This window comes from Ceratotherium simum, chromosome 21 (genome assembly GCF_057802395.1).
Source record: "Ceratotherium simum simum isolate JZ-2026a chromosome 21, ASM5780239v1, whole genome shotgun sequence".
Taxonomy (NCBI): domain Eukaryota; kingdom Metazoa; phylum Chordata; class Mammalia; order Perissodactyla; family Rhinocerotidae; genus Ceratotherium; species Ceratotherium simum.
In genome coordinates this window covers 11,596,346-11,620,241 of record NC_141920.1, presented here as the reverse complement: position 1 = coordinate 11,620,241, position 23,896 = coordinate 11,596,346, and the positions used below count along the sequence as shown (strand labels likewise).

Genomic DNA, 23,896 nt, shown 5'->3' with positions numbered 1-23,896 from the left:
CACTCTGGAAGTGGACTCTCGTAGGCTCGGAGTAAGGAGCAGAGCTGGAAAGGGCACCCGAGCCCATTCTTCTTTCTGCTTCTTGGAGATCAGACCGGGCCAGGGGGAGAAACACTTGGGAACTAGAGCCGGGGTCCTCCTTTCAAAAGTTCTGGAATGGGCTCTGAACGTGGGCTCTGGGGTCAAGAGAACTTAGATTTGAACTCCTACTCCCCCACTTAATGGAAAGTTGGCCTCCGAGCCTCGGTCTCCTAATCTGGAGAATGGGAATGATGGGAGTGCATGCCTCGAAGGGCTAGTGTGAGAACTCAGTGAGCCGAGGTGCCCAGCTCTGAAACAAAGTAGCTCTCAGGTCATGGGGCCGGTTGTTGCTGGTCTTGTCAACATCCTCCTCATCATGGATCATCTTCCGCCAGGTTGTGAGCCACACATGGCAGCCATCAGTGAGTGGCTGAGTTAATTACGTTATCGTCTTATAAAGCCCCGAGTTCCCCAGAGCTGGTGCCGCACACGTGTGGGTTCATTTTCCCTCGGGTGAAACTCCTGCTTTCTGACAAGGCTATCGTGGGGGGCAGTGCAGCATCCTTCTGACTCGTGGGGTGGAGAGAAATCATTGTGACCATGAAGACAGCAGAGGTGATGGGGACATTGGAGAAAAGAAGTGGGCGAGACTGTCCCGTCCTAAAGGAAGTGAAGTCAAGCAGGTCCAGCGTGGAGCACAGGGCCCAGCGTTCGTGCTTGGTGTGTGTGGACTAGACACGTGACCCCTGGGAGGAGGCCTGAGCATTGAAGCTGCTCTCAGAGATTGATGGGCCGGAAGGCTCTTCGTGCTTACTGGGAATTAGTCATTTCTGTACAGGTGGTTCTCTTAGAAGCGTCATGAGTATTTTTCTCTTTCAGTCTCAAGAAACTCGAGAGATCTTACATTTCCACTATACCACGTGGCCTGACTTTGGAGTCCCCGAATCACCAGCCTCGTTCCTGAACTTTCTTTTCAAAGTCCGCGAGTCGGGGTCCCTCAGCCTGGAGCACGGCCCCATCGTGGTGCACTGCAGTGCTGGCATCGGCAGGTCGGGGACCTTCTGTCTGGCCGACACCTGCCTCTTGCTGGTAAGGAGGCCCTCGAGGACCCCAAGAAGAGAAGGGACACATTGACACCTCTGCTCTGGCCTGGCCACAGCTTCTCTGTTATCATCTCTGCAGTAAATCAGCTTTGATCTTTGCTTTTTATAACTTCCTTCCCATGAAAGTAGCGTTGTTTGGCAGGATGCTCTTAATTTTAAAGTGGAATCCAGGAAGATCCAAAGAATCCCCCTCTCTGTCATTCTTTCCCCTGCACTCAGTGGTCCCAGTTTTGCTGCCTTTTCTCACCTTTTCTAGTACTCAGCCTTCCCCACTGTGGTTTCCCTGAGTAGAACGGGAGCTCTCGTCCAGAACGCACAGTCACACTGTGCTGGGCGGTTGGAGCTGGCTGAGTTGCGTAAGTCTCCTCTCTGGCTTTCAGATGGACAAGAGGAAAGACCCTTCTTCTGTTGATATCAAGAAAGTTCTGTTAGAAATGAGGAAATTTCGGATGGGACTGATCCAGACAGCAGACCAGCTCCGCTTCTCCTACCTAGCTGTGATCGAAGGTGCCAAGTTCATCATGGGCGACGCTTCAGTGCAGGTCAGCATTGCTTTTGCTTTTGTCCAGGTGTGTTGACTGTAAAGTTTTGTCTCTGAAGAAGGAGGCTGTCAGTTGTCAAAGTTCAAACACTATCATATGTCAGAGGAAATAGCTGTCCTTTGGTTTAAACAGCTAGAAAGTTGTGGAGATGTTCACCGTGTTCCAATTTGTGCCTTTGAAGTACTCACATAGAGAACATTGAGAGGGAGAACAGACTGTTTTCAGATTTCATCTTCCGAGCATGTCTGGAGACCCAAGGAGCAGAGAGAGCCCCTCACCAGCTGCTCACTAGCCTGTCACCTCTGTTCCTTGAAAGGGGAGCAGATTTCCTGGCGAACCAGCCAGACGTGAACAGTAATGGGACTTCCTCTTGCTGCCTTTTCCAGGAGCAGTGGAAGGAGCTCTCCCATGAGGATCTGGAGCCCCCACCTGAGCACGTCCCCCCACCTCCCCGGCCACCCAAACGAGTCCCGGAGCCACACAATGGGAAGTGCAAGGAGTTCTTCCCGAACCACCAGTGGGTACAGGATGGGACCGAGGAGGAGAAAGACGGCCCCATCAAGGAAGAAACTAGAACCCCCTTAAGTGTGCCCTGCAGCATGGAAAGGTAATGTGAGGGTCCTGGCTTATTGGGGGCGAGGGGAAATGACTTTCTGTTCCAGAAACACATGTTGATATTGAAACCCTGTGGACACAGCCTCCTCTTGGCACACAGCACTTTTACGTCCTTGGGGAACGGGGCCCCTGGACCATGCTGCCCGTCCCCTGGCTGGAGGACACGGGGATCGAGCCACGGGTTGGCCCAGGAAAGTGATGACTTCAGTTGGGGTCTAGCACCACCTTGTGGTCTCGTTGGAATCAGGAGTTTGTCAAGGCTGAGTGGGGTCTTGCCACCCTTTAAATGACAGTGCCCTCCTCCAGGCTTCTAGCCAGGCCTGAAACGTGATGTCCAGGCTTGACCACGGACCTTCAGCCCCCAAGATGGTCCTTTTGGGAACTTGACCTTTTCATGCAGTTGTGATTAAAGTGGTTGTCATTTTGCTTCCTTGTAGTTTAACAAAGATATTGAGCACCTGTTGATGCCTGTGACTCTGAGATAACTAGAACGTGGCCCCTCGTCAGTGTTCTAGATCATCTTGTTGAGAAGGGCACGGTAGATTGTAGTGGAAGCCCGTGGACAGTGATGTGATGGGGGAGCCCTCTGAGGTGGTCAGCCTTAGAGAAGAGACGCTGAACCTTCCCAGATGGTCAAGGAAGGCTGCTTGCAGGAGGTGGCACCATGTGGAAGCTTAAAGAATAAGTGGGAGTTAGCCGAGCCTGAGACTGTGGGGGCAGTGCCCTTGCTGCCTGCTTTTTGGAGGGCAGTTTAAGATGAGTGCACGTTTTGACTCAGCATTCGGATAGTTCTAGTAATTGAGCTTGCAGCAATTCTCAAACAAGTGTGCAAAGAGATGTGTAGGTAGAGTTGCTCGTTGTGGCGGCATCTGTAATGGGGAAAGTTAGAGATGAGCCCATGATGTATCCAGAGATTAGATAAATCATGCTTTCTCTCTGTGTTGGAGATTCTGCAGCTGTTAAAGAATGGGATCTGGGGCTATCAATGTGGCCAGACATTGGGGTTACAGTACATGAGAAAGCGAGTTACCCACGCTGTGTGCCCCACTGGGTCCTCTGGCTAATTTCATCATCAGAATCTCACTGGGCACCTTGCTAAATGCTGATTGCCAGGCCCCAGTCCTGACCCATGAACCTGAATCCCCAGGGTTCTTCGTGCCCCAGGTACTTACCATAGGAGCACAGGATCTGGCTCTGGGGCTTGAGAGACACTTGTCCAGTGGGGCCTTCCAGAGCAGGTGCCATGTGACGTGCTGAGCAATGGCTCAGTGACTCTCCCCCAGTGAGACTGTGCCCAGCTTCCCAGGGCCTCTGTTGACGTTCTCAGGGTGGGCCCGTGTGCTCCATCTGAGGGCTCTCTGAGGGCCTAGGATGAGAGAGACGGGAGCTGGCAAATGACTTGTGTCACATTCATCTATGTGTTCTGTTTCTTTATTCATCAAAACTTGTGGAGAGTGGTGCCTTTCACACTGTGTGTGAAGGTGGTAAGCAGGGAAGTGTGGATTTGGGAAGCTAAAAGGCAGAAAGTGCCAGAAAAATGGAGTGCCAGAAAAATGGAGTTGTACCAAAAACATAAGTGCCACTGGACACCAGTGGGAGCCCACGTGCACACAGGCCTCAGTCCTGCAGCCAAGGCCTCGCAGGGTGGGTGCCAGAAAGCAAGGGCTTCGTGCAGCCTCCTCCTGTCTCCAGGCAAGGTGGTGCCTCAGGTGGTCCTGCCAGTCACACAAGATGCTGCTGGGGTGGGAAGGCCGTGGAGATGCACATGTGAGCCAGGACTTCTGTGGCCAGGGCCTCCTTGATGGAGACAAGGGTGGACAAGGAAGGGCCTAGGGAAGGGAGGAAGAGGAAAGCCTGGCTCCTCATGGTCCCCAAGCCTTTGCTGGCCTCTCTCGAGAGCCCTGGAGCGAGAACACAGTGCACGTCGTCCCCGCCGGGTGGCTCTGGCTCGCCACTAGGAAGGCAGCTGACAGACTGCGCACAGAACGCCTGGGCGCCGGTCCTACTGGCAGGATTGGATTGGTGCTGGGGACTCAGACCTGCAGTGGGGTGGGCAGAGGGTCAGTGCTGAAGGGCAGTGGGAATGCATGGTGTCTTCGTGTCAGCAGTGACAAGGGCCCTGTGAATCAGCACCTCTAGGGTGCCCAGGGTGGAGATGGTAGCCTGTGGGCCGTGCCGTTGCCTTCCCTGATCTGAAGGGGACCATTCCGTAAGCAGACCCCAGGGCAAAGTTAGCACCTGTCTTTGCACCAGTGGCTGTATTTCTCCTTAGACCCTACCACCCTCTACCACCAAGGAGTCCGCAGGTCTCCAGAACCCTACCCTGGCTGTGGGGGCCACCTGGGCCCCCGGGGGGAGGCGGTGACAAGTGGGCTTCAGGCCACTGTCAGCATTGCCGTGCTCGTATTTTCCTAGAACTCCTCCCATAATGATCGCGTCCTTGCCATCCTTTTCCCAGAGTGAGTAACCGCTCTCTGCCCCTCTCATTCCTCAGCACGAGTCAAGACACTGAAGTCAGAAGGCGGGTCGTCGGGGGAGGTCCTGCCCAGGGGGAGCCGTCGCCACCTGAGGAGCAGCAGGACCAGGCGCTGACTCACTGGAAGCCCTTCCTGGTCAACATGTGCATGGCCACAGTCCTCACAGCCGGCGCGTACCTCTGCTACAGGGTATGTTTTCACTGACGGACATGCTGGCAAGACCGTGTGTACAGAGAGCACTGGCCAACAGCCTGGCGTTAGCGTCCAGCGCTGTGCAAGGATCTGAGCCAGTCTCAGAAGAAACAGATCAAAGGTTTTTAAAGTCTGGAACTGTGAAGGGCTAAAGAGAGAATTGAGGATTGATGCACTGGGGTTTTAAGGAGCCCTGTGGTCCCAAGAATATGAGAGTCTAATCTCAGGGCCTTAACCTATTCAGGAGTAAGTAGAGAAAATGCCAAATACGTCTCTCTCTCTCTTTTTTTTTTTGGTTCATTTGTTTTTGAAAAAAAAATAGTAGAATTACAACACATTGTTGTTTTTAACCTTTATAAAAAGCAGCTTTTTGTTATTTCTGGAAAAAAAGACTAGGCACTTATGAAACTTTCCTGTACCCGTACCCTTAGGTGGTGTAAGCAGATACACAGTTTCTATTTGGTTTCCCAGGGAAAGACTCCACACAACGAATGTAAACTCCTCTGGAGAAGAGGGTCTGAGGGTTAGGACGCCGTCTTGCTCGGTCTCTTCCTCTGCTGTGCGCACACTGAGCATAGACCGTGCCCACAAGCTTTCCCGTTTTAAGAAGAATAACAAAAAAGGCCATCTCTACAAAACAAACCTGGCCTCTGCTTTTGCTCAGGGTGTCCCTGCTGGTTTCCATCGTTCATTTCTCCATCCATCCCTTCTTGTTATGGCCATCTTGCTCATGTTCTGCCCTCCTCGCTCCATCCCCAAAAACGGGGTTCCTCGAGGCCCCTGCCTCAGGGTCAGAGGTCACCACAGGGTGGCCACCAGATTTCACCCTGCTGTCAAGATCCAGAAGGAGCAGTTTCCACCTCATTTGGGATATAAATACCATTTCAGTAGAAGTCCACACATTAAAAGTGTGTTGCTGTTAAAGTGAAGAGAGAGGATTAGCCTCAAAACTCTGGTCACGGAAATCACCTCACAAGACTTTTTTTTTTATGATTTTAAATATTTTACCTCTTTCGAAGCGACCATCTTTGAGTGCATCAGATGGTTTAGCAATGAGCAAACAATTTTTTCCTTAGAGGTGAATTTTGGGAAGGGGAAGCTATCGTAAAAAAAAAAAAAAAAAAAAAATTAAAACCCCCTTCACTGGGGGCTGGAGTGGCCAGGGGTGGGGTGGCTGGGCTGGGACGTGAGGCTGTGGCTCTGCAGCGGTGGGTCCGGGCTCATCTGAAAATGTTTGGTTTCATTCCAGTTCCTGTCCAACAGCAACACGTAATCTGACCCACCTCCACCCCCCTGTCCGCCTCTGCTCGTGTAGCCCGAGCTCAACTAGCAGGCAGCCGTGGTAGGTAAGGGCCAACAGACAGCATAGCCAGCCGTGACCCAGACGGACGTTTGTTGTGCACTAAAACTACCGTCCGCAGGCTGTTGGTCTCCTGCCTTATCCTTTAATTTTTTTCCCCCTTTCCTTCCTTTGAGTACCAAATCCACACCCATTTTTGGAGGAGAGCACTGTGCTGGTGACACAGAGAGGTGGCCTGCGCACGTCATGAGGTTCACCTCACGCGGTGCTCCTGCTCCGTGTGTCCCAGGCGGGCGGCACACGACGTCCTCCCCATAGACCTCCACAGGGACTGCGTGTAGGAGCCTCTCCACTCGATATTTATTTTTTTCCCCAAAGGCATCCATAGTGCACTAGCATTTTCTTAAACCAATAATGTATTAAAATTTTTTGATGTCAGCCTTGCATCAAGGGCTTTATCAAAAAAGTACAATAATGAACCCTCAGGTAGTGCTGGGGACAGAAGACTTTGGGGTGAGCCTGTGTGTCAGACCAGTACTAGAAAGGAGGACCGTTGTAAGCAGTCGTTATTTGGTGACACTGTGGGTAACATGAGAAGAGGTTCGGCAGATGTTTATAGAACAGTGGGGTAATATATAATGACCCCTTGGATATTTAAGATACGTGATGTGAAGATTCCCCTCTCCTGGTCGTCCCCCTCCCTGGTTATCTGCTAGACTCCTGTTCGCGGTCACCAGTCACCGCTCCCCCTGTGTGTATTAGAATGCATGTACCGTCTTCCTGTGTCCAGATCAGATACCACGTGCTTGAAATACTTAGATCTCTGCTTACTTATGTGCCCCCATGTACAAGTCCAGTCTGCCTTTGCATGATCTGATCATTACATGGCTGTGGTTCCTAAGACTGTTGCTGAAATAATCGCCATTCAGCAATGGAGTGATGTTTTCCAGTAACAGATATTTGCCTAATTCCTGGCATGACACTCTGGTGACTTCCTGGTGAGGCCCAACCTGTCCTGGTCCAGCTGGGTCCCACTGTAACTCAGACATTCCGAGGGTGTGGGAAGCCATAGTCACACCTCACACTCTGGACATTGAGCCAGGCAGGGTCTCCCCCCCAGCACCTTTGGGATCAGCCTTCACTCTCCAAGTTCACATTCTTCTTGAGTAGACCGTGATTTGGAATCAAGGCAACTGTTGGAAACCACACTTCTTGAAACAACCTGGGTGTTTCCCTTAGAGTCGGCCTGCTGCCGTCTAGGTCCGGGGGGCCCTTGCTGAGAGAGGCGTGTCTGCCCCTGCCCTTGACCCTGGGGACTGATGGTGCTCACGACTCTTCCTGTGAGGGGAACTTCAGATCTCCACATTAAGTGGCTTTTTTAACAAGAAAAAAAGGCAGCTGTAGCTCATGAGCTGCTCTTTTGCCAGCATTTTCACATTTTGCCTTTCACGTGTTAGAAGCCCGTGCAGAGAAATTCTGTGGTGGGAACATTTGCGGCATCGCCCCGCAGAGCCTTGGTGAGGTGTGGAGAAGGCTGAGATGCCAGGCTGTGAGCGTTTCTGAGTTGGGCCTATTTGTTTGTTCCTGAAGTCCTGTATATGTATGTAGTAGTTTGGGTGTATATATATAGTAGCATTTCAAAATGGATATACTGGTTTAGCCTCCTATCCTTGGAAAACAGATGGCTCTCCATCTTGTTACATGTATGTTAGAGAAGTAGCGAGCTGCTCTGCTATATGCCTTAAGCCATTATTTACTCATCAGGTCATTATTTTTTACAATGGCCATGGAATAAACCATTTTTACAAAAATAAAAACAAACAAAAAAAGTGAGGTGTTTTGGTATAATACCTTTTCAGGTGTGTGTCTACGTGGATGCATGACAGGGTGGGGTGGGGGGCGTCTCAGGGTCTTCTGTGACCTCACAGAACTGTCAGACTGGACAGTTTTCCAACTTGCCATATAAATGATGGGTTTGCATTTTAGTTGCAACAATAAAATTTTTTTTCTAAAGAATGTGGATTTGGAGTGCTTCCCATTTCTTTGTCTAATGGGCCTAAACCAAGATGGGCACCTCCTGTCCCTGTCCACCCCTGCTGATGGGAAGCAGACATTGTCCGTCCAGCGGGGTCGTAGTTGTCCGCGTCTCAGAACTATGGCGGCCTCTTGCAGTGGGAGTGCCTTTGGGCTGGGGGCACTGTCCCTGCCTGGTGAGTTTATTTAACACTTCAGGCCTCAGCCCATTTCCTTCAACAGCAACAAACCCCACCTTTTGAATGGATAACTTAAACTTCTACAAGTTGTTTGAAGAACTGTTCAAACCTCATAAGAATGTGTCCCATCACCAACCGCCTGTGAGACACAATGGTTATCCCATCTCGGTACCTCCGTGGAGGCATGTTTGATGTGGAATTGACATAGAGATGATGATGAGATGTAAAAAACTCTTGTAGTCTTCCTTTCGTGTACAAGATTAAATGTAAATCCTAAAGTGATTTTTAGACTTGGTTGTGAAATAATTTCAGACTTGCAAAATGTTGCAAAAATAGTACAAAGAATTCCCTGTAGCTTCAAGGCTTCCTGACTGTTTCAAAGCTGGCCGCCAAGGAAGCTGTTTGTGCCATGGCCTTGCAGCATGCCCCGTAGGAGCAGGCATCGGAGCCTTCAGAGAGCACCGGGGAGAGCCCAGGGCCACACTCCTTCACCCCACCTGCTGTGGAGACCCGCCTCACCGAATCCACACTGGAGAGGGGAGCATTAAGGGACAGGAGGGGCCGTCCCCCCACCACCACCCCAGGAGGTTTGGGGCAACGGCCACTACTTTCTACTTTTCTCAGGTAAAGTAAAACACCAATAAAAATCGTTTTTTTAATTGAAATTGCAGAAAATTGAACATATGAACAAGGCAAATAAATACTAAGTTAAACCAAAAAGCACAAAATATATACGGGAAGTTTAAATGAGAACGTTTAAGTTACAGAATTTTCCAATGCCACTGTTGACAGCCACATTCAAACCCAGGTTCTCGACGTTATTCACACAGACAGCTCGGGGCATGGAGCTTTTTCAATAGACTTAAATAGGCAACTAATTTTCTTTCTTTAAACATGTTCTTCAGTGAAACCTTTCTTCAAGCCAGCCTGTGGCTTCTGAAGCGATTTATTTAATAGGCCCTCAGTGGACTGGCTTCAGAAGTTGGATTCCATGTTGATTAGTGAGGTCAGAGCAAGTGCTGCTGCTGATGTGACACTCGAGGCTTCGTGGCCCGGGGCATCTTCTTTCATTCATGCTACTGACCAGTAGAAACAAGGCCCACGGTCAGCAGGCTCCACCGGCTCCACGGTGGTGTCTGGGCTGCAGCTCGTGTTAAGAAAGTGCATCGTAGAACCCTGGTTCTGTGTGTCCCCACCTCCGGCTCACCAGGGGACAGTTTGCTGCTGTTGAAATAACTCGGCCCACCACACTCGCCTTAGCACCGGCAGTTGGCCCGCTCGCCGCCTCAGTCCCAGTCTTCAGTGAACCGGCAGTGCTGGGTCAGCCGACCCGCAGGGAGATCTCAAGTTCAGCATGTTCGTCTTGGAGCTTTTTATTCCAGGCCTCCACCTGCCTGGCCTTGGCCCCTTCATAGCATGACTGGCTGGCGCTGACCCAGCTCTGCATCCTGGGAAAGGTCAGACCTTGTCAGAGCCAAAAGCTGATGGTCTGATGGAAGTTGTGCCGCCCTCGGAGTGCAGGGTGTCACCTTTTCCTGCTCCCGTGCAGAGGCCTCACTCATGCCCTGGGGCTCTGTAACTGGTCCAGAGACTCAGGGAGTGGCTCTGGCCAGCTTACACTTCTGGGGGAGCACACAGGGTGCCCCCACCTGAAGCTCAGTCCCCGTGTCGAAGCCGGGCAGCAGCAAACATCAAGATGCCAGATTTGAGCTCATCAGCTGAGGCTTCTTAAAATATCGTGATTTCAACATCTGCCTCTTGGCAAAAGGCTTCTTTTTGTTCTGAGCAAAGTTTGTCCATCTTCTCAAAAGCTAAGCGTCCTTTTTCACCTGAAATATTAAGGTGATCTGTCACTGGATTGTCCCCCACCCCAGTGTTTGCTACTCTGGCGGGCAGAGGTGGCCTTGGGACTTACTGACGGTCTCGGGTGCTGCTGTGAAGGGCAGAGGTGGGGAGCCCCTGCCAGCCAACCCGCATGGACCCAGTGCCTCATCCCTACATCCATGACAGTCTGCTGCACTTTAGTCCTGCCTTGCATCTGACTCAGGCCCAGGGGTCATAAACTGAAGCTTAAGAAGGAAATCGCTTCTTGCCACCCCAACCATGGAGGAAGCCTGCCTTGGTCAAGTGCAGGTGAGCGGGTCACTGACAGGGCCTGTCCTGTGTGCTGTTTTATATCTTTTGAGGTCTGGCCCTGGCCTCGAGCACAGCCTTTCTAAGGACCTGGGAACCCCCTGCACCACACACAACATTTCATGCTGGACTTTACCAAATGACAGTGTGGCTTCCCGGGCTGCTGCTCGCACGGCCTCCAGGTCAGACTGGCATAGGCTGGCGATCTGATCGATGCTTTCGATGCCCTGTTTGAGGTGGGGTGAAAGAGGGTCCATTAGGGGGCATTGTAAGTAGCAGGTGGAATCCACTGTCATAGGCCCTGCAGGCCCAGCCCCAGCATGGTCTTGGGGGCCTCAGCCCCTTCCCTTTCTGAAGGCTTCCAGGTTTCTTATGTGGCTCACGTTCCTCAGAAACACCATTGGAAGCATCTCCCCTCTTCAGCCCTGACACCTGCAGCAAGCCAGGCCATCAGCAGAGCTATGTGAACACACCTTCTGAAAGGCCGGCCTCCCTCTGGACCTTCCCACCTCCCCCCTGCTCTGCCAACCGTCCCCTCCAGGGCAGACTGTGAGAGGAGCAGTCAGGGCCCGGCTCAGACACCTGACCCCAGTGGCTCCTCCGGGGCCAAGGACCAGAGAGCACTTCTGCTCCGTGTTGGCACCCTTCCCCTCTTACTGGCTGTTGGATTACCACCAGATGGTCCTGCTAGAATTTCCTGTGGATTCACTCCAGAAAGAGTAGGGTGAGTTTAATCAATATGGGACTGTTCTTCACCTAGCAAATGGGCAATGGTTTTTTTAAATGAGAGTTCCAGTGCAGGTGAGGTTGAGGTAAAACGGGTGTCCCCTCACTTCTGCTTTTGGGAGTGCCAGTGGGTGTGCTGTATCAAGAGTCTTGTTCATATTCTCGGGCCCTGGAGTGACACTTTGGAGAGTCTAGCCTAAGGAAATAATTCAGAACTCTGTTTTAAAAGCTTTATGCACAAATGTGCTCATAATAACGTCATAATTTAAAAAATGGCCTGGATAGCTCAGTTGGCAGAGCATGAGACTTTTAATCTGAGGGTCCAGGGTTCAACTCCCTGTTCAGGCGTTGGCTCTTTCTGTTTGGGGCCAGCCTGGTGGCGTAGCAGTTAAGTTTGCATGTTCTGCTTCGGCGGCCCAGATTTCGCTGGTTGGGATCCTGGGCACGGACCTGCTCACAGCTCATCAAGCTATGCTGAGGCGGTGTCCCATATAGAAGAACTAGAAGGACCCACAACTAGGATATACAACTATGTACTGGGGGCTTTGGGGAGAAAAAAGAAGAAAAGAGGAAGATTGGCAACAGATGTTAGGGCCAATCTTCCTCGAAAACAAAAACAAAAAACAAAAAAAAGGATAAAAAACCTAAATTTTCTACAGTACGAGTGGGGGTGTAGATTAAGGTATAGACTTGATAGACCCTTCATAAAGAATTCTAAAGCACACCAGTCTAACACAAAAAGTTCTTATTTTGCTCATTGTTTTTAAACTATATTTTATTTATTTATTTATTTATTTTAATATATCTTTTTGTTTGTTTGTTTGTTTGTGAGGAAGATCAGCCCTGAGCTAACATCCATGCTAATCCTCCTCTTTTTGCTGAGGAAGACCGGCTCTGAGCTAACATCTGTTGCCACTCCTCCTCCTCTTTTTCCGCCAAAGCCCTAGTAGATAGTTGTGTGTCGTAGTTGCACATCCTTCTAGTTGCTGTATGTGGGACGCGGCCTCAGCATGGCCGGAGAAGCTGTGTGTGGGTGCGCGCCCGGGATCCGAACCCGGGCCACCAGTAGCGGAGCGTGCACACTTAACCACTAGGCCACGGGGCCGGCCCTAAACTATATTTAATGTGATCAGCAACTTGAAATGCTCCCACACCCCCCCAAGCAAAAATTATATATACCAAAATATCAATAGTAGTTTGCACTGTTGTATGATGGATAACTTATCTTTTACATTTCTGTATTGTACACTCTTTTTTTTTTGTTTTCTACAATGAGCTTATTGTGCTTTTGGAAATTTTTTAATTGAGGACATTAAAGCATATTATAATCGAAGAGCTCAGAAGCGGGTCCCTGGGCCCACCTGCTGCTTCAGGCAGAGCCAGAGCAAATGCTTACTGTTGTTGGGGGGCCTCCGCTGGTGGAGCTCACGGTTGCACCTCCAAAACCAGCTCTTTAGGTGTTTCCTTGCTGGCAGTGATGTTCTTATTTTGGTCCTAGTGGAACCACTTTGAAATGAACTAACTTGAGCCACAAGCCGCCTTCTCCATCACCAGCGAGGACAGGCTCAACTCACCCTGAGATGTCGCAGTGCCACGCATGCGGCTTGCTGCAGTTGTGCGTCGTCCTCCGTCAGGGCGTTGGTGTAGTAGAGCAAAGCCTGGAAAGAAGGTCGCTGTGAGGGGCCCTCGGCTCATCCTCCAAGTGCTGACCATAAATCAAGCCCTTCTTGCCTGTTTCTAAACAAAATTGGGCTGTGATCTATTAATCTCTGGGCCAGGTGCACACAGTCTCTAGGTGCATATACTACAGTATTCAGTGTATCTCTAAGAACCGTGGTCCCAGGGCTGACGGAAATCAAACGAAGAAAGCTCTTGTTGTCTATAATGTTTACCAAATGCATTCTAGAACTGCCATCTACATAAAATGCTAAATTAGAGAAATCAGATGTCCAGCCAGGGACAACAGAAGAACTGGACAGACAGAGGAGCCATCCTGGAGGCCGAGAACCCCCTCGGGCCAGGACAGCTGCCCTCCTCTCCCCGCCCTTTTCTGTTGCAGCTCTGAGCCCGCCCCCGACAGTCATGTGACCATGGCCGAATCACGACAGCCAAAGAAGGCTGGCACTTGCCTCACAGAATTGTTGTCTAGATGAGTTAGGAAGCACATGGGGATGTAGCCCACTATAGTAAGGCCCCAGTATTGCCCTTCTCCTCCCACCTTGGGGGCCGGTACTGCAAATCTATAATAGTCACAGGTCCCAGAACCTAAAAGGCAGAGGCTCCCATCTCTTGGTTTTCAAATGGACCAAACACAGTGAAGCAGCCAGCCACACGTACTAATTGAAAGTAAATGAAGATGACCTTTAGAATCCTGAGACAGGAACATTCTACACGCAGGTCACATCTCTGAGACCGAATAGAGGTGTTGCTTTAGAAACACAGATGAGCCGGGTGGTAAGCTTGTGGTGTGTGGTTATGTGGTTCCCCAGGTGTTGGCCAGGCAACCCCAGCCCACAGATCCCCCCCAGGGCTGGCGTCACCGATGGCGACGGCATGGAGGGCCGTGGTCACGTTTGGAGCACCCCTAGATCAAAATGTCCTGCAGTGAACGCAGCCCCTAGTCACTGAGTCCTTTGTATTGTTCAAGAGAGAAAGCCTCCCTCCCCCACCCGCCCCCACACCTGCACCAGGGGGCTGCCACCACCCCTCCTCCCCCGTACCTTTTCCCGAAAGCTCTTGTTCTTGGCTGCGCTGGCCAGGCGAGCACTGGCCACCCTGCACACCCGCGGGGGCCCGTGCAGCTGGAGCAGCGCCCAGGCCCTTAACGTCTGTGGCAGGGGCTGGAGCTGGTCCAGCCGCTTCCCCTGCAGCTTCCGGGCTGTCTTGACCTGCCCTGTGCTCTGCAGCTCCTCAGCGAGTGTTACTGGAAGAGACGGAAGAAGTGGGCCCGGGCTCCCCTCCGGCGGGTTGGGCTGGGCAGTGGCAGGTCTGCTTGGCCACTGCAGCTGCCGTGCAGAAGCAAATCCTGGGGCACACCCAGGTGATCACGAGGCCCCATCTGGATGGTTTCACAGGGCCCTCCTGGAATCTCTAGGAAGGCTTTCCAGCAAGGGATCAAATACACCCTGGAAATTAGTAACCCCCAGCTCATAGTTCAGGGCCTCCGGCCAGCCGAGCATCCCCCCATATCCAGCTCGACCTCTGCTCCTGGCTCTGTGGAGCCTTCCCGTGGAGCTAATTTGACTACGTGGGCTGCGCGTGGAATCAGGTTAAATCTGGGCTCTCAAAAGAACAGCTAGAGGAGAAAGACAGTGGTTCTGCTCGAGGGCCCCCCGTGTTGTCACTGTGTTGCTCTGAGGTCTCCTGCCGCCCGCCCCGGCCCTACCTTCCTTGGTGAGCTGGGTGAAGTGCTTCTCCAGGTCGGAGACACTCTGCCTCTGCAGGTAGCTGTGGAACTGGAACCAGGTGACCGTCTGTTCTTCGGGGGGCCGGGCTCCGCGGAGCAGCCCGCCGCAGCTGACCACCTGCTCCAGGAGCCTGCGGCACGCTGGCGGGACACGAGAGGGCCGTGAGGAGCCGAGACCGCACCCCCTCGGGGCTCCTCAGCCGGCGGGGCCGCGCCAGTTTAAAGGCCTTCTCATCACACGAGAGTGGGGGTCCCTCGCTGTGAGAAGGAGCCTGCTCCAGCTGGCGGCCACAGACCCCGAGTCAGGCGGTCTTGGGGGTGCAGCCCTGTGCTCAGTGCCCCCACTACACCCGAATCTGAATCCTGGGCCCGGGGCCTGGGAATATGCAGGCCAACGAGGAGCACAGGCAGCGGTTAGGGCTGCGTAAGTTCCAGAGCCACTGCCCGGAGTACAAGTGTCACCCTCAGTTGTCAACAGAGAAAAATGCTCCGCATTCTGAGGAAGAGTCCAGCCAACGTTTCAAGACACCTTATTGGGCAGATAAGCCCTGCCTACCTTCCAATCGAGGTTTTTTCTTAACCCCTGGAAGGTTCTCGTGGAAGCTATGGACTATGTCCCCAGAAAAATGCATGACCCCACTACTGTTTGCAGCTTCAGGGTTTCACAGACCCTCCTTCCTCTCCCCAGGAAAAGGAGGTGACTTGTGCTCAAGCTGAGAAACGTCCTCCATTTGGCCGTGAAGACACTGGTGGAGGTGAAGACAGGGCCACCGCAAGGCCCACGGTGACAGCACTGAAGGCCCTGAGACTGCACAGCATTCCTGTGGGGAGGGCAGGTACCTATTTCCAGCTGTCCCGGGTACTTCCCTCTGACTTGGTGCAGGAACGTTCTCTTGAGCTGGCATAGCAGCGCCGTGGCGGGGCAGGACAGGACCCCGCCGGGCTCCGTGCACGCTCGCCACAGCCTCAGACACCCCTTCCTCCGGGCGGCCTGTGGGAGAACTGAAAGCCCAGGCTCAGAAATCTGAAGGGCTGAGCGAGCGCCGGGGAGGCCCAAGAGGCAGGGAGGGGAAGGATGGCAGGGCTGAATGCAGCGTCCCTTTCCCACATTCCAATGTGACACAGAGGACAGACGGCTGACCTGGGCACCACCCACAGTTCTCACAACAACCCTGGGGTGGCTCCTGTCACCAACGTCTCCTTAGGGACAAGGGGAGGTCCCGTGGGGGCAGAGGCAGAACTGAGGCCACTGTTTATTTGAGTGTATACTGTGTGCCTGGACTGTGTCCTGGGGACTGCTTCACTGAACTCTCCCCAGTGGCCTCCCCATTATACAGATGGGGAGGCCAAGGCTCAAAGAGGTGAATCATTTGCCCATAGTCACACAGCTGACCGAAGAGCGTGTGCTGCTTACTCCAAGGCTGTGCAGCCTCCCTCCCCGCCCCCGCTGTGTGTGTCTCCGAGCCCAGCCCAGCCACTGTCCCCAGCCGCACCCCCTGGGCTCTGGTTAGCTTCGGACGTCGGGAAGGGACGAGGGGTTCCCCTGGACTTCAGGCCATTCACACAAGCAGCCTGGGGGTGGTGGGCAGTCACTTACTCTCTTCAATGGAGGTCGCCTTGCTGACCTTCTCAAAATCAAGCACAGAGAGCGTCTCCAGGACCTGCTTTTGCTGCACAGCTTCTTCCAGAAGGTGTTCCTGGACCATCCTCGACAAATTAGGAGAGGCCAGTTTCTGGGAAGCAGCCCATGATGCTCCAGGTTAGCACAGAACATGCCCTCCGACGTCAGCCACCATGCCCATGGCCCCCACCTGCCCTGTGCCCATCCTTCTGTCCCTGATGGCCATCTGGGGATCCCCCTTCACCGAAGTGGCTGAGAGAATAGGATACAGGCTGAAGCTGCCCGGGGCTGCCTTTGCCACCAGAAGGGGCCAGTCTGCCTGAAAGTGTAACCAACGCACACAGAAAATCAGAGCTGAGGGAGGGAGAGCTGCAGTCATGATGACATTTGAAACCCTGGATCCACCTGGGCCTGCAGCCCACCTCTGGGCTTTTCAATTCTGTGAGCCAATAAATTTTCCTTTTGGTTGAGCCAGTTTGGATTGGAGTGCTGGCATCTACAGCTGAAAGAGTCACAGCCACCGCCTTTGATTTAGGGCATGGGCTGCGTAAGAGCCACATGACTATCCACCCAGGCCTGGCCTGAACCTTCCACAGAGGAACCTCCTCACTCTCATTGGCTCTCAGGGCGTGGGTCTCTCGCTCCTGCACCATGCTCCCCACCACCTTCTAGATCAGCCTTTTGCAGAGAGGACTCCCAGCCCCGGCCCCTGGGCAAGCCCTCCCCACTAGGCCCCGTCCCTCAGCACCTCCAGCAGAGCTTGGCAGACTTGGAGGTGGACCGAGAGCAGCATGTCCAGCTCCGGGGCGCCGGCCGTGAGCTCCTCGGACGAAGCTTTCAGTGATGGCGGTGGGGGTGGCGTCCTGTCCTTTCTGAGTTGAATTGAGAGGAACGGGGTGACCGTTCCGGTTAGCGATTCTGCTCCCTCCGAGAGTGGAGGACACCCTCCCTCCCCGGAGAGCTGATCAGGGAGGCCAACTCTGGGTCCAGGGCGATGGAGTGCGACTGAGGAGGAAACTAAGAGGAAACTAAGAGCAGCAGGAGGTGGCGGCAACTCAAGTCGGGTGCGGATGGTGTGGCCCCGGGCCCCCACCCAGGCTGTGCAACCTGAGGCCGAAGCCTGCCCTCCAAACTAACGCCCTGCTCTGTGACGCCGGGCACGTCCGCCTCCACCAGCCTCGGTTTACTGGTCTGTCGAGTGGGGACAGGAGTCCCAGGCTCAGGGCAGTGAGGGGTCAGGGAAACGCTGCCCACAGGTGTGCCCCTCACAGCGTCCGCTCCGGGTGGAGGCTGCACCCTTTGCCTGAGGGAGGACGGGAGTGACACGGGGACACTGAGTGGGAATGCCGTGCCCTCCCCGTGGGGTTGCGAGAAGAGGAGAAGTGTAGACTGCTGCTGCGCCCCTGTGCTGCTGAGGTTGGGTGCAGGAGAAGCGCCCAGGCCCACGTGAGGGGGCAGTGGGGGAAGGAGGGTGGAGGGTGGCGGGGGATGGTTGTGCGGAGGGACGGGGGCACAGGTCACTGCTGCGCGTCGGTTCGGGGGGAGGTCAGAGGTTCTACTGTGCGCTGGATGGTTGTTTTTTAAGATAAAAAAAAAAAAGCCCGTTGCTCGCAGCAGAAGGCTCAGGGCCGTGCTGAGGTGCTCTCATCCCACAGTGGTCACCAGGGGCCTGCTCTGTGCCAGGCCGTGGACACGTGGGGACGGGGTGGGGGCACAGTAAGCAATCAAAATAGATACAAATCGGGCCTGGCAATGGAGCTGGAGGCCAGCAGGCCAACAGGAAGCATAGCGCTCAGGCTGGCCACCCGGGGCAGCGCTGGGCAGGGTGCACTCACCCCAACAGGGACAGCTCATGCGGGGCGAGGTCGGCGTTGAGGAAGGCGAAGCTCTCCAGGATGCACTCCATCAGGCTCTCGGCGGAGGCGTGGTCCTGGCGCGCTCCCCGGGGCTGCGGACCGAGCGGGGACACCTGAGGGCCGTGCCAGCCCCCTACCCAGCCCGGCACACGGATCTGACCTGCGTCCCAGCCACGGGCACCATCCCTCAGCAGGGTCCCAGTGCCCCCAAGTCAGGGACGGGCACTCCCGAGGTCCCTCCTGAATGGCCTGTGACAGGTGTGACACCAAAGGTTGAGGGAGACATCTGAAAAGCCTCACCCTTGTGTTTGTGACCCTTTGGTCACAAACACCCACAGGGACAGGACCAGTGACAGGAGTGAGTGGTCCGGGGGGACCGTGGAAAGAGAGCGGGACCCTCCCCCAAGAGGCCTGCTGCTGCTCTGCGCCAGCTGCCACCCACCACTGGGAACGGGGGGGGGCCGGTGTTGCCAGCTCGTTCAATTTTCTGAGAAAAGCCGGAAACCTAGATTTTTGTGGGAGGCCATCCAGTTTATAAATATTGACAACTAATTCCAAATTATTTTTAAAATAATGTGTGGGTCAGGCCAGACACCTCTTGAGGAGGCTCAGAGGCGGCCGGGGGAGCCCCTGGACTCCGGCGTCTCTGCGCTCAGGAAGTGTGGAAGGAGAGGGGATCGGAGGCGGCCCCTGACTGGGAGGGGAGGCCTTGGAGCCACGGTTCCTGCCATTGGTCCTCAGCCTCCCGACAGCAGGTCCCGTCCTCGGCTTCTAGAAGGCCACTAATGGGGATCCCGGTCTTGTCCCGATACGTGGCAGGCCTCGGGGGCTGGCTCCCGCCCCGTGCCCAACTCAGCCAGGCCTCGTCCCAACAAAGTGCGCTGACACAGCCCGAGCCACGCGGCCCAGCGAGTCGGAGCCGCCATCCTGAGAGTGGGGCCCACAGAGGCGACCTCGAGCACCCAGAGAAGGCCTGTGGCAGAGCTTTCCCATCCTGGGGGATAGTGCATGTGTGTGTGTGTGCACATGTAGCTGGTTCTCGTTATTCTCGGTAGTCCCGGTCTAGAAGTCACCAAGGATCCTGAGCCATTGCTCCTGGGGACCGCAGGGGCTGCGAGCCACAACATTTTCACAGCCGATCGACACAGAACCTCATGTTATGTGGGTTTCTGTTTAAAGACACCTTATTTCATATATACTGTTGATCCGCTAACATTGAACTCACGGCCAACAGCACTACAACTGAACAAAGCTGATCTAACACTCGTGTCTTCCCCCTGGGGCACATCGCGGCCTTCCTGCGCTGAGCGACACGAGACAGCACTTCAGCTCTGCACTTGGGGGCCATTTTACACAGCGAAATCGCCAAAAATAAGTACAAAAATGTGAAAGCCACAGCACTAAACAGACCGTGGAAAGGACGCTTGCATACTGTGGGAGGCTCAAACGGGAAGGCAGAGCGTCCCCTCGTCCAGCCTCCACTGGAACACGCATCAGGTGACTCAGATCCTTCCCCTCTGCACGTGCCGAGGGCTGACTGTGAAAGCATCATGGGTATTGATTTTGGGGTTACAAGTAAATTTTAGCAAGTAGGTGAATTCACAAAAACAGAATCCATGAATAACGAGAATCAGCTGTATAAATATATACGCACGTATATATTTATACTCATATAAGTGTGTGTATAATTTCTCTTTAAAAAGTCAAACTAAAAACCATAGCCTATAATCATTTTTATTGTTCTAACTTGGTTTGCCAAAAAAAAGAAAAGTTCCTCAAAGACATTTAAAATTACTGCCTTATTCCAGTCTTATTTTAAGATTTTTATGTAAAGTAGGTATAATTTTTCAAATTACAAGTATGTGACAGAAGCTGCCTGCAGGGTGACTCAAAGTGTTCTACAAGATAAAAATGCTGTTGAGAGATACAAAAAAGGTGACATTATTTCTTAAATTTTTTTCTTCAAATTTTCAGGCAGGGGTCTTTTTAAAGACCATAGCAGGGGTAAACAGTGAATATATTTTTAAAGTTACTGGACATGAAATGAAAAATTCAACTTCCTTTCACTGGTGCTGTTTGCAGTGTTGAGGGTAGGGGGAGAGAGAAACCAACCAGAACTGATTTTTGAAGAAAGCCGTGAAACTACGTCTGTGCCAGTTTGTGTCCTACACGAGACAGTGGTTTCATACATTAATTGATGTATAAGTAGGTGCTGGAGTTGAACGTTTTATTTTACCTATATTTAAATTTATGTAAACCAAAATAGAATAATCTGCCCGGGCCAGCACCTCTGAGAGCCACCCGAGAACAGGCATGGGCCCTGTTGAGAAGCTTCTGTGTGGGGCGTGTGGCAGTTTGGGGCTGTCCACGGTGCCGGCTCTGACCCTCAGAACACCCCAAGTGGGGGCCGCCCCGTGGCTTATCGGTTAAGTGCACGTGCTCTGCTGCTGGCGGCCCGGGTTCGGATCCCGGGCGCGCACCGACGCACCGCTTCTCTGGCCATGCTGAGGCTGCGTTCCACATACAGCAACTAGAAGGATGTGCATCTATGACATACAACTATTTACTGGGGCTTTGGGGAAAAAAAGGGGAAAAAAAAAGGAGGAGGATTGGCAATAGATGTTAGCTCAGGGCTGATCTTCCTCACAAAAAAAAAGAACACCCCAAGTTTGGGATTTTAATGCCAAGCCACAGCCCCACCCAACCGGGTCAGAAGATGCGAGATGGGGCTGGGTTCTGGCTGGATCCACTCTGAGCCCTAACTTCCTCTTACAGTCCTCCTCCCAGGCCAATAAGGCTGTTGTCCCCCCTTGACAGAGGAGCAAACTGAGGCCCAGAGAGGAGACATCGCCCACCCGGGTCACCCGGGGTGAGGCCAGGATGCCAGCCCGGGCTGGCTGCCCCCGGAGCCCACTCCCAGTCGTTACACCATCGGCGAAGCAGGGTGCCGCCCGGCAGAGGGGACGTACCTTCAGCCGCTCCCTGAAGCCGAGGACCTGGTACTCCAGCTCCCGGAGCCGGGGCTGGGCCGAGTCCATGGACCTCAGCAAGTCCAGGACCTCCTGCAGGGGCCTCTCGAGGGTCGCCCCAGGCCCATCCACTCCGTCCCTGGTCTCTCCTTCATCCCGGCCTTCCTGGCCACCCGGGATCCTGTGGCTGTGGAATGGGGAGCCCCGTGGCAGGATGGGGCTCTCAACTCCCAGATTCCTCCAGCCAGGCTGCTCCACCAACGAGCCTCCCGCCAGGTGGGCCATCTCCGGCAGGAGGCCCAGGGGTGGGGGGTCCTCCTGGGCCTCCTCTTCAATGGAGGCGTCGGGGCCAGCGGCCACGGACAGGAACCCCACGTCCGAGGTGGATGCCGACGTGCTGGTCTCGGCGTCCCGGGGGTCCTCAGAGCTGAAGGAGTCCATCTCGGGCAGCTCCTGACTCCGGCTCCGCAGGCCGGAGCCCTGCAGGCCGCTGTCCGACAGGCAGCTCAGGACGGAGGGGGCCCTTGGCCTGCCCGCCAGCAAGGCCCGCTGCGCTGGCTGCTGCAGGACGGACTGGAGAGAGGGACACAGGACCAGCCTCACCAGCCACCCAGGGACACCAGGGGGGCTGCCCCGCCGACACTTGCTCTGCGTGCCCACATTCTCGAGATGACTGAGGCCCGCCAAGGTGACCGGCCGCCCGGAGGTGCTGACAGGACCCTGAACCTCTGCCCTGTCCCCCGTCACCCCTCTAACTCACTCCTTTGCAGCCCCAGTGGCCTCCGTGCTGTGCCTCACCCCCTCCCTCACACATTCCCACCTCAGGGCCTTTGCGCTGTGTTCTCTGAATGTCACTGAATGGTGACGTGCTTCCCCATGTCTTTGTGGCTTGTGCCCTTGCCCCCTCAGGCCCTTACGCAGATGTCACCTTTCCTGGGTACCTTTCCCTGGACACCCTGTCTTAAATAGTGGCTCCTACCTTGCCCCGGCAGTCCCCTCCCCTTCCTGCTTGATTTTCCCATGGCCCTTGCATCCTCAGCCGGCTAGAGCCTGGCACTTGGATTTGAATGAGTGAAGTGAATGAATGATTGAGGGGCCTGACATACAGCACGTAAGGAGTGTTCATCATTGTGACAGCAACAGCTGTCTCTAAGCGTTTGGTGTCACCTGCCCTGTCCTGAGGGCCTTCGGCTCACACCTCACTCCCCCTCACACCTCCAGGAGGCTGCACTGCTCTGACCTCGCAGGGGCTGGGCCCCACCTCTTCCTCGGGCCACAGGGTAGGAGCAGAGGGCGAGAGTTTGATCCAGGTGTGCTCACACCAACCCTTGCCCTCTGCTTCCAACCAGGCCCATCCTAACGGCCGATGTTCCTGCTGCCCCGTCTCTCGCCAGGCGTTCTCTTAAGCACTTCTCATTATTAATCCCTTTACCCCTCACAAAACCCCGTCAGGGTGGTGCTGTTATTCTCATTTCTCTGATACAGAAATTGAAGTCCAGAGAGGTTGAGTGACTTGCCCGAGGTCACACAGCAGGCGAGAAGCACAGACAGAATTTGGACCTAGGCTGTCTGGCTCCAGAGCCCAGGCTCTTGACCACAGATGAGGTTTTAACTGAAGGACACTGGGCCCCACCAGGGCCGGACAAAGTTTCCTCTAAACGCACAAGTTGCTGGGCTCCTATAAAGCCGCCCTCCCCACCTAAGGTCCAGGGGGCAACAGGGGGTTTGTCCAGCTCAGCGTCGCCCCCACCCTGCCCATCTCTGTTCCTGGACTCTCACTGGGGCAGCGCCTGTGGGGAGATACTCGCCTGTGGGTAGAACGGCCTGTGTACAAGGTTATTGACTGCCTGTCGCTGGTGATACCAAAAAACGGAAACAGCGTCAGTGTCTTGTTAATGACACAGCCACATGTGGAGATGGCGTCAAGAAAGACTGAGGGGGCCCTGGGGCGGGCGGGATCAGTCTCCTGTGCCTCATGACGTGAAAAAGGCTGCTCTGGAATAAGACAGAGTGGAAGATGCCTCTGCTCCCAGGAGGCAGGAGCACATCAGGAGAAGCTGACCCAGTAGCTGGCGCTCCGGAGGGGACCCAGATTCCCGGAGGCCACAGGCAAGAGGTACTGTACGTGTTGTCAAAGTATACCTTCTAGAAACACGTATTAAATTTAAGTTTAAAACAAATGACTTGGAGGCCAGGGCCATGGCTGAGGTGGTGGAACCATCCAGAGAGCCCCATTCCAGGCATCCAGGAGAAGCAGCCAAGCCCAAAACCGGGTCCAGGCCTCCAGAAGGGAGGGGCCCGCAGCAAGGAGGAAAACACCAGGATAACCCCAAAACAAGGGCGGTGAGCCCACAGCTGGCTACATCGGAGGCGGTAGGCTGCTAGCCCAGCCCCACGTGCCGCCTGGGGAGTCGCCCCATCCCAGCCCAGCCCTCAAGGCCCACTCACCAGGTAGTACCTCTCCCGGAAGCTGGGGGTGCTTGGGGGCGTCCAGTTGTACAAGGAGCCCTTCCGGCTGCCCAGCGAGAACTTGCCCGTGGGGCTGGGTGACACCAGGAAGCTCTCAGTATCGAACGGGCTGGAGAAGAGAACAGGTATCATGGATCCTGGGAGGACATTGGAGCAGACGGGACCCAGGGGACGTAAGAGGAAAGGGGGGCTGGGGGAGGGCAGGCCTTGCCCAGGGTCAGAGACACCACCTAGGAACTCTAGGTCCACGCTC

The 23,896-nt window shown here is 54.2% G+C and overlaps 2 protein-coding genes and 1 non-coding gene across 5 annotated transcripts in view; 2 read left to right on the top strand and 1 right to left on the bottom strand.

The window, feature by feature from the left end:
* The window catches only part of PTPN1 (protein tyrosine phosphatase non-receptor type 1), a 64,016-nt gene extending 55,746 nt beyond the window's left edge, over positions 1–8,270 (top strand). For all 3 annotated transcript variants that reach the window (XM_004430274.3, XM_087445120.1, XM_087445121.1), the window contains 4 exons: positions 901–1,110; positions 1,505–1,666; positions 2,053–2,273; positions 4,776–8,270. In XM_004430274.3, coding sequence (XP_004430331.1) covers positions 901–1,110; positions 1,505–1,666; positions 2,053–2,273; positions 4,776–4,962 — 780 coding nt within the window. In that variant the 3' untranslated portion in view covers positions 4,963–8,270. The remainder of the gene's footprint in view (positions 1–900; positions 1,111–1,504; positions 1,667–2,052; positions 2,274–4,775) is intronic.
* An 840-nt stretch (positions 8,271–9,110) lies between these two features.
* RIPOR3 (RIPOR family member 3) overlaps positions 9,111–23,896 on the bottom strand; it is a 32,269-nt gene continuing 17,483 nt past the window's right edge. Inside the window, exons 11-21 of the mRNA XM_087445122.1 lie at positions 23,623–23,752; positions 21,175–21,747; positions 18,185–18,297; positions 17,098–17,221; positions 16,326–16,461; positions 15,569–15,730; positions 14,708–14,869; positions 14,043–14,245; positions 12,897–12,980; positions 10,733–10,823; positions 9,111–10,292 (exon numbers count right to left, since the gene is read on the bottom strand). Coding sequence (XP_087301248.1) covers positions 10,192–10,292; positions 10,733–10,823; positions 12,897–12,980; positions 14,043–14,245; positions 14,708–14,869; positions 15,569–15,730; positions 16,326–16,461; positions 17,098–17,221; positions 18,185–18,297; positions 21,175–21,747; positions 23,623–23,752 — 1,879 coding nt within the window. The 3' untranslated portion in view covers positions 9,111–10,191. The remainder of the gene's footprint in view (positions 10,293–10,732; positions 10,824–12,896; positions 12,981–14,042; positions 14,246–14,707; positions 14,870–15,568; positions 15,731–16,325; positions 16,462–17,097; positions 17,222–18,184; positions 18,298–21,174; positions 21,748–23,622; positions 23,753–23,896) is intronic.
* Positions 11,598–11,670, top strand: TRNAK-UUU (transfer RNA lysine (anticodon UUU)). The gene has a single exon. It is a non-coding gene; the product is annotated as a tRNA-Lys (tRNA).